Source organism: Gopherus flavomarginatus, chromosome 9 (assembly GCF_025201925.1).
Source record: "Gopherus flavomarginatus isolate rGopFla2 chromosome 9, rGopFla2.mat.asm, whole genome shotgun sequence".
Taxonomy (NCBI): Eukaryota; Metazoa; Chordata; order Testudines; family Testudinidae; genus Gopherus; species Gopherus flavomarginatus.
In genome coordinates this window covers 30,810,537-30,823,500 of record NC_066625.1, presented here as the reverse complement: position 1 = coordinate 30,823,500, position 12,964 = coordinate 30,810,537, and the positions used below count along the sequence as shown (strand labels likewise).

The following is a 12,964-nucleotide window of genomic DNA, read 5'->3' as shown; positions in this document are numbered from 1 at the left end:
TTACCAAGAAAGGTTTTATTTTCTTTTGCCAGTAGCTTTGTTAATTGCACAAAAAAATTTTGTTTTGCCATTTAAACATTATCACACATCCTATTCTGAATGACAAACGTTAATTAAAAACAAGGCAAAAAATAAAAATTCACAATCTTAATTACCTATAGGATCTGTCATTGAGGAAACAGAAGGAAACTGCTTTTCTTTACAAGCTGTTCACAAGTGTCACATTCTCTTTTTAAAAAGGAGGGGGTCAAAAAATAAAGCAAATTGCTAAAACAGAAATCCTCATAAAAAGGAACTTTACAGAATTGTCAACAATATTAAGACAACATTGACTAGCCAGTTTCATTATAGCATCTCTCAATCCACAGCTTCCCCCCTTCCCACCCGCGCATGTCTCAGGCCTGCAAATAGAATGAGATTCGTGTTCAGAGACTACAGACAGAGATAAATACAAGAGTCCAAGTGAAACCAACTCCTGGGCCAGAACCTGAAATGGCATCTGAAACAGTCCACTTTTTGCCATTTCCTCCCCACCCCCATGCTTCATGTCTATTTCAGAGTGTGCTCTTAGCTCCCTTGTGTATCAGTAATTGTACAGTCCTGCCGGAAACACCACACCCTCCAGCAGATCTGTATCCATCTAGCTAGAGAGCTGCAGTTAGACTTTTACAGGATAAATTACAGTGTTTTGCTGCTCTGCCCTGCCACTCCCATGTACATTCTGATCCCTAGTTTGAAAACATGACTGTTTCTGACAAAACAAACCTGCAGCAGTGCAGTGACCCAGGAACTATTTTCCTCTATGTATAATTCTTTGAATTCACTATAGAACATGGATCACAAGACTTAAGAGCTCCTTCTCCCCAACTGGTTCCAGAGTATAATGCAGGGAGATCCTTGACTACACTGGCTCAGATCCACTCATCCTAAATTTATTCCAAGAGGCTTCTGCGGGACATTATAAGAGCCCTCCATTGTACCAGCTCAGATACCAAGTGTCCCTAACAGACACACCGTGGAGCATAAATGCTAAGATCCATCTCCTGCACACTGAAGAGGTGAGTAACTTTCCCCATATACCTCAAACTGACATAAGCTGTGCACCATCTTACAATTTTGATGCGTTTAACCAAGGATTCTGAATGCTGACTGTGGATTTATTGTGATTGTAAAGTGTGCATACAAGATGTCAAAAGCAGACTGACAGGTAGTAGCAAGTAAGGTTACATGTACATTTAACATAGGATACCTAGGTGCAGGATGACTGGTTTTCATGAGCAGACATATATAATATAAGATTGTGCACAAACACAGTAATGGATAATCACGCAAAGTGATATCTAACAGGATCTCTTACTGCAGGGAGAGGCTTACCATAGGAGGGGATGTGTAATACAGTGTTAGCTCACAAACAGTAATGGGTCATCAGAAGAGGTAAAGTTTTTAAACGTAAGTCACATCTACAGCTTTAGAGAGGAGTTGGATGTTATATTACATAATGGATACCTGATAAGTTCCCATTTCTTAATCAACCAGACCCACAACTTTATAGATCCCATTGCAGGCAAGGCATCTGCTTCAATTAAAGAAATCTCGAGTCACAGGATTATCAGAGGGTTTCCCTAAACACTGCAGCCCCTAAACAGCCCTTAACAAAGAAGGGGGCAACAATGCCAAGGTGGGCTCCAAGGCTGTTTGTTCTTAGCCAATGCAACAAACAGGATCTGATGGTAGAGGACAAGCAGCCCTTAAGAACCTAGTGGAACGCAGGCTGCTCTGCATTTGCTTTTTCACTTCAGAATTCCAGCATAAAGGGAGTAGAGAGTGATACCCAACCTAAGGAGGTGGGGAGTGATCTCGGCCAAGAAAGCTGGTTCCTGGTGTTTTACTAACCTTTTCATTCTCTGAGTTCAAAATGCAAAAACCCTCCTTAAAGGCTAATACTGAGAGAATTAAAATAACAAAGCTCTGTGTTTTTACAGACTCAGGCATCGTTTGGGCTCTGGCTTTCTCCACCTTCGGCACTAAAAATTTTTTCTGTGTTCTCATGAGTTCACTTCTGCAGTTCAGCTCCAACAGTTCTAGGCTCATGTTTAGCAGCACTTTAGGCCCCCATTTTATTTACTAGGCCTTCCTTAAACTTGGGATCCTGCCAAACAGTCACAGCTGCAGCAAAAGAGATATTATGCTATGCTAGTGCGGTGCCCATAACAGCAACACTCAGCATTTGTACGTGAAATTTTACATTTTCAAAGTTAACTAATCAATCCTCACAACATCCCTGTGAGGTAGGTTAATATCAAGCCTATTTTTACAGATGTGGAAACTAAGGCAAAGAGCTAAAATGACCACCTGAAGGCCACAGATGAACAGCATGGACTGAAACTGTGCGACTTTCTGTCTCTTGGCCCTACGATCATTCCTCTAGCCCCTTCTGTCAGATTCATGACTCTACTTGAGATATTGGCAGAACCTAAGAAGCGTTTATAAATAACTGTTAGGAAAAAGTGGAGGTTGCAGATGATTTTTAAAAATCCACATAAAATAAGGGCAGGAAGGACCTCAAGGTTTGCTCCTTCATCAAGAAAAAAAATCTGACTAAATTTTAATCTTTGAATTTTTACTTATGATTTTTTTAAGCAAACCCCTAAAAATCTCTTAACACTGTTTACAAGGATGTGCAGCTGTGATTAGCCTTTTAGGAGGCTGTGTTTATATCCGGGTCTCACATCCACCATGACCTGTGGTCCCTAAGCTACAGTTATCTATAGAGGAGAAGACATGAACACAGCTTGCTCTTCCCATCAGTATGAGGAGCTCCTCCATCAAGATGCTGGGGATCAGACAGTGTTGCATGCAGCCTACATACAGCCCCATCAACTTGCAGAACTTCCATTGGGAGGTGCTTTGTTCTATAGCAGTGGGTGATGAACAGGAGCAATTCTCACCCCCGAACTGGGACTCAGGTTCTACTAATATTCACAGGTAGATGGGATGTATTACAACTGTCCCTCGATGCAGAGAGGCCAATGCATATGTTACCCATGGGAAAGGAGAGAAACAATTGTAAGAAACAGCATCTTGGACAAGCGTACAAAGGATAAAAAAAAGCCAAGCAGCAGATTCTGGCTGAATTGCCTCAGAGCTTCTGAACCAGCCGCCACCATTCTGTTCCGTGACTGTCAGTGCATGGCATGGATGTTCTAATCAGACTGCAACAATCCGAGCCCCCTCCTCCCCCTTGTGCCACCAGGGGAAGGCTCACCGCAGCAGCTGCCCTTGTGGCAGATCTCAACAAAGTTTATGTATAAAAGGAAATGGAGAGACAGAGATGGACTGGTCCAGAGTTAAAACCCAGTATCATCATAATATTAATTAATAATCATGGTATTAACAGTAAGAATGGTGCAGCCTAGTGGATGTAGGCCCTGTACACAGCAGACATATCGTTGTCTGATTGGTCCAATGCTTTTGCTCGTTTGTATACCTGGAGAAGAGAAAGGGGCAAAGGATCAGTTACACTTTTCCCTGGAAGTCTGCATCCAGCAGAACTACTGAGTAGCCATCACTAACCACAGCACTGCACACATTACACTGGGGAATTAGTACAACATAGAATAGAACACACACATCTTGCAGAAGCACTTTAAGCACTGGGCACAAATGATCTGTAAAATTCCCATCAAACCCATCTCCTTAAGTCTCCATTTCATCCATCATACTATAAGATATACATCAATCCGTGCTACCTTGTCTCAAGGCAGCCTTCCCTCCTAGATTTTCCCCCTTATTGAGAAGCAGCCCCGCTCCACCCAACAAGACTCCAGCTCTGTCCTGCAGGAGACAGGTCCACACACTAAATTGAGATGCTAAGTGACTTACCTCATTGGCTGCAGCTGCCATGGGAGTAGGGTGGTTGACGGAATCACCTAGTGCAATGGCTAATCTAAGATCCTTCTGGATGTACTTCAGGTAGAAGTCAGGTTTAAAGTTTCCTTGTAGGATATCTGTAAAAAGAGGCCAACTTAACTCTATAAAGTTAACTCTATAAATCAACCGTAAAATACCTCAACAGCATGCAATTCAAAATAAATCTTCACTTCCCCACCCCCAACTCCCAAGTTGCTCCTCCTCTATTCCCCACCCTGCCCCTTCTTCCAGTCACACACACAACACAACGAACAATTTCACCGGCACAATTGTCAAACTGAGCCCAGACTTCCAAACAGTTCCTAGGGCAGACTTCCATTCATTCGTCACCTTTCCCAGTCAACTCCTTACCACCAGTCCTAAGGAGACACTGGCTGCAGGTGCTGTGTCCTCTGAAGCCCTTACCATGCTGGGAGACATAGAATTCAACCTTTCATGTCAAGTCTGATGTAAAGGGGCCATCAAGAGAAAATTCCGAGGACCATAGGCAGATAGCAAATGGGATGTTTACTTTTTCCCCCATCATCTCTGCCTACACCTGCTAGGTTAAGGCAACAACCATGGCCTACGACAAAACAAGAGGGAAATTTACTTTGGCACTTCTGATCCAGGAAGATGCTGGCAAGTTGTCCCTGATTGAGGATATCCAGAAGAGTTTGCTGGGACTGACCAGTCACTTGAGCCAAGGTCAGTCCTTCTGCTATCGTAGCCATGAAGCTACCTTGGACCATGTTCACAATCAGCATCATCTTGGCAGCATTGCCTACTTCACCTGTGAGAGAGACATACCATTGGACGTTCCTCCGTAGCAAGGCAGGCTCCCCATATACATAACATCAGCAATCCTAGACACTTCACAAGACCCTCCAGCCCTAGTAGCTCTCCCTTCCCCTGGTCTTACAGATTGCTGATCTTTAGGGCCACTGTCTTGGGGGAGAAGGGAGAAACTTACTGTGATAAAAAGTATGGTTTGAACTAAAAAGCTTCATGCAGCCCTAGTTATAAACCTCACCCTAAACATGTTTCCAATTCCAGTGTTTCAAGCAGGAGCTTCAGCCAACTTCAGAACCCACAACCCAATTCTAGACAGACCATGTACCTGTCCAGTTTCTTGTAATATCTCATGAGAGAGAGAGAGAGGAGACAACCAGCTGATATGCTCAACCTCTTACCAGTGGTCTGCAAAGAGGATATATGTCCCCCTGAGACTCCTTGCTGGAAATCCTGCTCCTTGCATTGACTGAGAAACTGCAAGGCCCCTGGTGTTTCAATTACCTAGAAAAAAAGAGGTCTTCCCCATTGCTTGGAAACAGCTACTGCAGTCCTCATATAAACCCCTATCTCCAGCTGCTAAGATCACCAGCATCCCATCATTAGACAGCTGTTGATTTCCTGAGACTGGTGCTTCCAAGAAGCGACCACCCCTGGATACTATCACCTGGAAACAAAGAGAACACACTCCGTTTAGCTATGCACAAACAGAATAGACACACGCTGTTTATGCAGCAGGGCAAACAAGAACACCATGCAAGGTGCTTCTAGCACTAGGTACAGAAGCATAAGGCAAAGGATACTGTCTATACATACAGATAAGATGAAGAATGGAAATACTGCAGAACAGAAAACAGCATACAACAGAGTACTGCAAAAGGTGCCCTAGCTAGGAACTTGCCTTAGCTATGTACTTGTACCTCTGTTCATGTTTCCCCACCCTACAAAGCTGGACTAGAGGACTATGCATTTCAGTATCTGAAAAATATGTGACTGTCACATGCCACTGGAAAAGTCTAAGGAACTTGGGACAACACTGAAAGTCTGTATTATAGAGCGGTGGGGGGCGCGAGGGGGGAAGAAGAGATGCTAAAAAGGAGTTGGTTGAATAGAAAACCACTCCATGGACTCTGCCCTTGTTCATGATAAGATGTGTTTATTTCACCGGCACCATCCTAAATTAGGAGAAACATAAGGACTGGGGTTTGGAAGTCTAAAGGATGGAAATATCCTGGCATTTAAGTCCATAGAACAGTTTCTTTTAAATTTTACTTTGGCTGCCCATGAAAGCAAGTGCAGACCCAAGACCACAGGCCTTTGACAGATCTTCTAGTGATTTCCTAGACCTTTGTTCCCGACAGGAGCATGTGAGTTCATAGCACATCTGCAGTCTGAAGTTTACCTTTTGTTTCACCAACAGACATGACCTTACATTTCACCAATGCAAGTTTTGTGCGCTACTGTACTGCTCAGTCCTCCTGCTTTAAGGCCTGGACCAAATCCAGTTTCAAGACAAAGGTATATGGACTTGAGAGGTCAAGATAGGAAATCAAAGTTTCTGCTAGAAGTGGTTGAAACCTTGCTTCCCTCAGATACAGATAGAAATATCTGGGTCTCCCTTGATGTAAATATTTTTAAGACCAGGCACATGAAGGAGCTTCCTTCCCATGCCCTGGAGTATTTAAAAACAAACCAATGAATAGCCAGATTCTGTCTATTGAACAAATAGAGGGAAACTTATTAGCCACCAATAAGACTCTCAAACCTCTTCTCTCCCCCTCCCTCAAAGCTTCTACTGTGAAAGTTAATACAGAGGATGGGAACTCTCTCAGGAACTGGAGTTTAGTCAGCTGACAGCACAGAACTGAAATTATACAGTTTGCTGTACATAATCCTTTGAGCAAACCTATTCTGAGTTTGTTAACTGGACATCATTTGACAAGTTACTTTATTTCATTCTTTCTGGGCTTGCACTTTCCCTAGAAGAGACCTGGGTATCTCCCAGTACTGCAACAAAGAAGAGTTAACCTCCTGAAACAATAAAAATTCCAACGCGGTGAATGTCAGATGTTTAGTCCAAGGCAGTTACCTGGGCCAGTTCTGTGACAGTATCTGCGTCCACTGTTGACATATCCACATAGCACTTCCCTGGGCGTATTCCCTGCAATACCCCACTTGGACCGAGTACCAGCTGTGGGAATAGACAAGGGGTAAAGCAATAGGGTGTCTGCAAAGAAACTCAAATCCTTCAATGTCAGCAGTTAAAACAAACCTGAATCTACAGTGCCAGTCTACTGAAAGGGTTCCAGAAGTGTCCGTGCTCTCAATGTAAATATAAACAAATACGTGCACAGGATACAGCAATGTTTTTGTTCAAAAAATTACTAGTGTGATGTCTGGCAATTGGAATGGCCCTGACTAATGTGTTCAGTGGAACCAGGAATCTGTATTCCATGACTGTCCAAAGGGTTTGGGTAGGGCAGGACAGGTCAAGACTCTAAGCTGCAGTCCAGTTAGGAAAGAAAGAGATAATCCTTACATCCTTTGCTGCCTTTGGATCTGATACGCAGGCGAAGGTGATGTCACAGGTCGAGACCACCTCAGCGGGGGTTCTTCCCAGCCGTGCCCCCTCCTGGATGAACAAATCACACTGCAAAAGTCACAGATCCAAATGTAAGGAGTAGGAAACACAAAGCAATAGGTCCTCTAAGCCACTGCCATAACACACACACTAACCATCGTGCCCAGACTGATGTGAGACAGGCCGGGTGTCTTAGAAGAAGGGCAGACCGCTACGGAGACTCTCACGCACAAAGTGCCTCCTGAACAATTCCTGAACCCCAGGAGGCAGGGACAGAGTACAAGAGAAGGAAAATGTTCTGAGAACATGTAAGGGGGAAGGGAGGGGTGCACCTTGTGAGAAGTCATAGAAGATTTGGATACTCCAAAGTTTGAGGGAAGGGGAGAAAATGCTGGAAGATGACTGTCAAATGGCACCTCCTCTTTTATCAGCAGAAATATCCACTGTACTGAGAACGATGTGGGGTTTATTTATTAGACTGTCTGCTTCTTCAGCTGGTCAGCCTTCTGCCACTGTCTGTGTTGGGGGGGGGGGGGCGGGGAGAGGGGGTCTTGTCATCCATACGAAAAATGGCCACACTATTTTGTGCGCACGTGTTTGTGTATATATCTATATAGATATCTATCAATATCTACATCACTATGCCATGATCTCATGAAAAAAGCAGATTATACACACATACCAACCTTATTATTTAAAAACACTTTAAAGAATCTAAATCCTAGCCTGGAACTCCTCTGTCACCTTCTAGAGCATTATGAATTGTGCTGAACATCAAATGACTCCTGTTGCCAAAGACAGTAGTTTCTCTCCATGCTCAGACACTGGTGTCACACTGATGCAATCCTTTTGGGGTCAAAATATTGTGTGGTGTTTTCTTCCCCACTGGCCACCAAAAGCGGAGGAGGGAAGGGAAATAGTACATTGGATACTATGAACTAACATTATATGGCCAATTGGCTGTTCTTGAATTAGTTTCTGATGATGGAACCTGGAAAACTACCTCAGCCTCATTGCAGCAGTTCAGGTTCTCAAGATGAAGCAGATATTCCAGCTTAGCACAACACGGTGCCAGGGTGGAGAGTCTCATCCAAATGGCACATCTCTCACAGAGTGAACTTGCTTAAACCTTTCTTGGCTGTCCAGCTCCACACCATGACCAGTGTGGCTTTTCTACCTGAATACAATAACCCAATGGTATTATGCATGCCGCTCCTCCAAGCAGGTGCACACGTTTCTGGAAGTTAAGGCACTTAAACAGGTCCCACTGTGAAAGACTCCATCCCACACTTCTCACGGACACACTTACCTTCTCAGCAGTCCGGTTCCATACAGTGACCGTGTGCCCCATTTTTAGTAAGTTGGAGACAATGCCACTTCCCATCAGGCCAAGACCCAGAAATCCTATCCTGGGGAAAAGAGACAGACATCAGTGAAGAGAAGGGAACACATGGAGACAACAGATGTCAGACATTGATGCCAGTGAAAATACTATACATCACATGATAGAGGTCTGACACATCAAGAACTTGTGCCACTGCTCTCAGGTAGAGTAAGAGCATTTTTTGAACCCACCTGTTTCCAAAGGCAGAGTTCAGGCTTATATGAAGAGCAAGCTGGTACTCGAGCACAAGGAAACAATAAGACAATAGTGGCAGTGATCTCAGCACACCAGCTGCCTAATGGGTGTCAAAATTTTTATAGTCAACATGCAAAAGTTCCTTCCCTATTACTCCACACTAGGAACTTCTTTGCAGCTATGGCTCCAGGGAACCTGTATACATCATGCCATTTTGCAGCAAAATGACATGCTAGTAGGAGACCCTGAAATACTAAGTAAGAGTGGATTTAAATTACACTTCAGAGTTTACACAATGAGAACTATGTCTCTGTCCCCCATGATGTAGCATTTCTGAATGCTGATTTGAACAGAGCCATTTCAAATGAATTTCAGTTTCAGCTTTACATTTGCCCTTTGGTTCACAGTTGGTTGTACACGCTGCTTTTGAAGCAAACCAATGTATAAGGGTCGGAATGAGTCACTATTTCCTTCAGCAACAGGATTTGCCCATTTCCGTTTCTCACAGCTGAAGAGATGTCCCCCTCCCCTTTTCCCTGCCCCGCTTCAGGGAAAGGGTTTTACCTGAATAATTTCATCTTTACTTTGGGTCCCCTTTAGTAAGGCTGAAAGCTGACATCTCCAGAGAAAGAACTGATCTAACGTCAAACAACAGACCAGAGCCTGATCGGCATTTGAACAGGACAGAAGTCACAGAGTGAAACAGGAAGCCCAGCTCTGGCTCCTGTCACTCTAGAAAGGAGAAGGGGAACGTTAGAAGAAACCAGAAGGCTCACGTGCTCCTGTGAGATGCGAGAAAGTGCCACCCTCTTCCTCTTGCATTCTAGCTGCTTGAGCTAGTGAGCAAACAAACCTGGTCGTCTGCCAGACATTACTGGAGACATTTTATCTTTGCAGCCCACACTGCATTCAGAAGCGCTGATCTGTGAAATGTTCTGTCATGTCACGTCACACACTGCAAATGTGTGTATCAGGGTCAGACAAAACCCAATCCCCTATGAGCATCCTGAAGGCCTCTTGCTGAACTATTCCATGGTGAAGCATCCCAACCCTCATATGTGGTGTTTCCCATGAATGAGAGTCTCACTGGGACAGAATATGGTGCAGAAACAGTGGGGGAGGGATGGGAAGGTTTATTATGAATGACAGGATAATTGCTGTTTGCATTGTCATTGTAGCCATATTGGTCTCAGGATATCAAAGAGACAAGGTGGGTGAAGTAGTATCTTTTACTGAACCAACTTTGTTGGTGGAGAGACAAGCTCTCTAGCTCACAAAGCTCTTCTTCAGGTCCGGGGAAGGTAATTCTGAAGCCTGAATACTTGTTCCTTCCACCAACACAAGTTATTCCAATAAATGATATTACTTAACCCACGCAGACTCTCTCAGCAGAACCAATGACTGCTTCCCCATCTCCACCCAGAAGAAGAAGGAGGTGGAGGAAGAGAAATAGAGCTGAGTGGCAGAAGGGGAGAGAAGGCAGATTCTTGGAAAAAATGAGGGCCTTACTTTTTGTCAGTAGGAGTGATGCTGCCATTAATTGCTGTGCTGTCTGCTGCCTGGATGGAGGTGGATCCTGTTTCCTGTGAAGACAAGGCATAAGATATTCTTACTTTAGCTGAACTGCCAGACCTCAACACAATAAGAATAAGACAACGGGATGGTTTGCCTTACCTCTTCACACACCTTCAGCTTCTTAGTGATTGCCTGATAGCAGACAGCTGGCTGTATGAAAAGGAGAAAAAAACATTTAGGGAAAGGGCTGGTGCTTTTGTGCTTTATCTTGCCCTGTACAGAAAGAAACTGACCATAACTTGGTACAAAGAAAAAAGAGGCAACTCATCCCCACACCATCATCTGCAATGCAGGAATTGACTGCTACCCTCCTCCCCATTAGAAAAAATAAAACCCAAACTTTCCTGCAATGCAGGGTACCAAAATCCCTAATGTTCTTACTCAGGCTGTTCACCCTCTCTTCTAACGTAGGTACTACATGTTGCTATACGACAATCCACACCAATGGAAGGTGCAGGCCCAGAGTATAGGGGACTTACCTGTTCACACATTTGACACTGCAGAAGATGGAGACCCCTAAACCCTTCTCCCTCAGAGGATGCAGATTAGCATTTTGCAGAATACCCTGCCTCACACCTACACGCAGCGTGTCACTGACAGCCGGAAAAGCAGAACCCTTATTAGACAGGGTATGTTTACACTACCCGCTGGACTGGTGGGCAGTGATCAATCTATTGCGGAATCAATGTATCACGTCTCCTCTAGACGCGATACATCGATCCCCGAACGCGCTCCCTGTCAACTCCAGAACTCCACCAGGGTGAGAGGCGGAAGCAGAGTTGATGGGGGAGCGGCGGCTGTCAATCCTGCACTGCAAGGATGCGAAGTAAGTCAATCTAAGATACATCAACTTCAGCTATGCTATTCTCGTAGTTGAAGTTGCGTATCTTAGATCGATTCCACACACACACACACACACACCCCTCCCCGCCAAGTGTAGACCAGGCCTAAGAGAGAAGGTGTATGGGGGTTGTGTCCAGCATTCACGCTGGCTGCAGCAGCATTAGATCTGGTTCACAACTGCCTATGCCCTGGCCTCCAATGTCAGTTTATTTCAATGGTAAATATATCTTCACTTCAAAAAATAATAATAAATAAAAACAAATGGAGTGTGATAAAGGCTTCGCTTCCTGTGTTGTTGTTTGTGAGCTCATCTAGATTAAAAGATAAGAACCTGTTAGAATCTGCAGCTATCTTCTCTTAATCCAGCTGTCTCTGCCCAGATCCCTACCTGGATACAAACCCACTTCATTTATTTGACCTTCTCTTTAATCTTAATCTTCACAGCCTGATGATAAAAATCCCACATGACAACCTGAGTTCCTTGGCATTAATTGATTGCATTTCCCAGGGGCAAGAAGGTTCAATGTAATGCTCTCCCCTACCTAGTCCACTGATTAATCAGGACCTTAATCACCAAGCTTAACCCAGATGAAAGAACCAGCAGATCAATTGTCCCAGAAGACAAGAACAATGGGTTACTTGACACAGGAAATATCACCTCTCATGTGATATTATCAACATGGGGAATTCATTGCAGCTGATGGTCAGAGTTACATCGGTGTGGCTGGATAATGTTTTATTGCCTGTAAAGTTTGTAGTTATAAAGTTCACTTAAGTCCAAAGGTTAGGGAGTGAGAGGACCACTATGGGGTGTGAAAGAGTTTCATAGCTATAGCTCCAAATGCACAGCACTGGACAACTGGCTACTGTGCATTCTGTCTGAAGCATCAGACATTAGACTCTGCAGAAGGCAGAAGGCCAAGCTAGATGGACCAGCTGTTTGAGCCAGTCTGCCAACACCTATGTTACTATGGCTCACCTTCTCTGTCTGGCTGAGCAAGAAGTGATGGAAATGTGGGTCACCATCCTTCACAGGCTGCAATCAGAAAAGCACAGGCTAAGAAACATCACCAGAGATTTACTGAGCAACCTCAGCACTGATTCCCTTGTTCTCCCAGATGGACGACAGCATTTCCCTATTTGGGAAACCTGATAAATTGCTTCCCTTTCTCTGCCTGCCTACTTTAGGACCTCTGACAGAGTAATTCCCAACTCAGGGAATGTGTGGGAAACAGGAAATTATGGGAGGAGAATGAGCGAATGAGAAAATGGCTGAAATATATTAAGAATGAAGTGGCATACCAGCCAGCCTAGAATCCTGGTCAGAAGAGATACTCAAGTGCTATTTGTTTAAAGCATGTCAAATTAGAAAGACTAGGAAGATTAAATTTGAGATTATACTCAGCAGATGATCTTCCATATTATATATTCCACAACATCTAAGCCGCTTGAGGTGCAATCATGCAACTTCCTAGAACTTCCCAGTTTAAAACTGGGATTTTAGGAAGACAGGAAAAAATCATTTAAAAGGTAAGGGTTTACTTGTGCTGCTAATGATAGCAGAGATAAAACTAAAAGGATGTTAAACCGGAAATGCTGAAATACTGTGTGACTGCTGACAAATAACCATATAGAAAATATGCAGACAGGATACATAGACCCATAGGAAGGGAATTGGCTAACTG

The 12,964-nt window shown here is 44.0% G+C and overlaps 1 protein-coding gene across 4 annotated transcripts in view; it reads right to left on the bottom strand.

Moving 5' to 3' along the window:
• Positions 1 to 12,964, bottom strand: part of GLYR1 (glyoxylate reductase 1 homolog) — a 34,163-nt gene continuing 21,199 nt past the window's right edge. For 2 of the 4 annotated variants that reach the window (XM_050968781.1, XM_050968784.1), the window contains 10 exons: positions 12,259 to 12,315; positions 10,536 to 10,586; positions 10,371 to 10,444; positions 8,592 to 8,691; positions 7,241 to 7,351; positions 6,791 to 6,892; positions 5,206 to 5,368; positions 4,523 to 4,702; positions 3,883 to 4,007; positions 1 to 3,487 (listed from right to left, as the gene is read on the bottom strand). In XM_050968781.1, the coding sequence (XP_050824738.1) occupies positions 3,413 to 3,487; positions 3,883 to 4,007; positions 4,523 to 4,702; positions 5,206 to 5,368; positions 6,791 to 6,892; positions 7,241 to 7,351; positions 8,592 to 8,691; positions 10,371 to 10,444; positions 10,536 to 10,586; positions 12,259 to 12,315 (1,038 nt within the window). In that variant the 3' untranslated portion in view covers positions 1 to 3,412. The remainder of the gene's footprint in view (positions 3,488 to 3,882; positions 4,008 to 4,522; positions 4,703 to 5,205; positions 5,369 to 6,790; positions 6,893 to 7,240; positions 7,352 to 8,591; positions 8,692 to 10,370; positions 10,445 to 10,535; positions 10,587 to 12,258; positions 12,316 to 12,964) is intronic. The other 2 variants (XM_050968782.1, XM_050968783.1) reach the window with 2 other exon arrangements.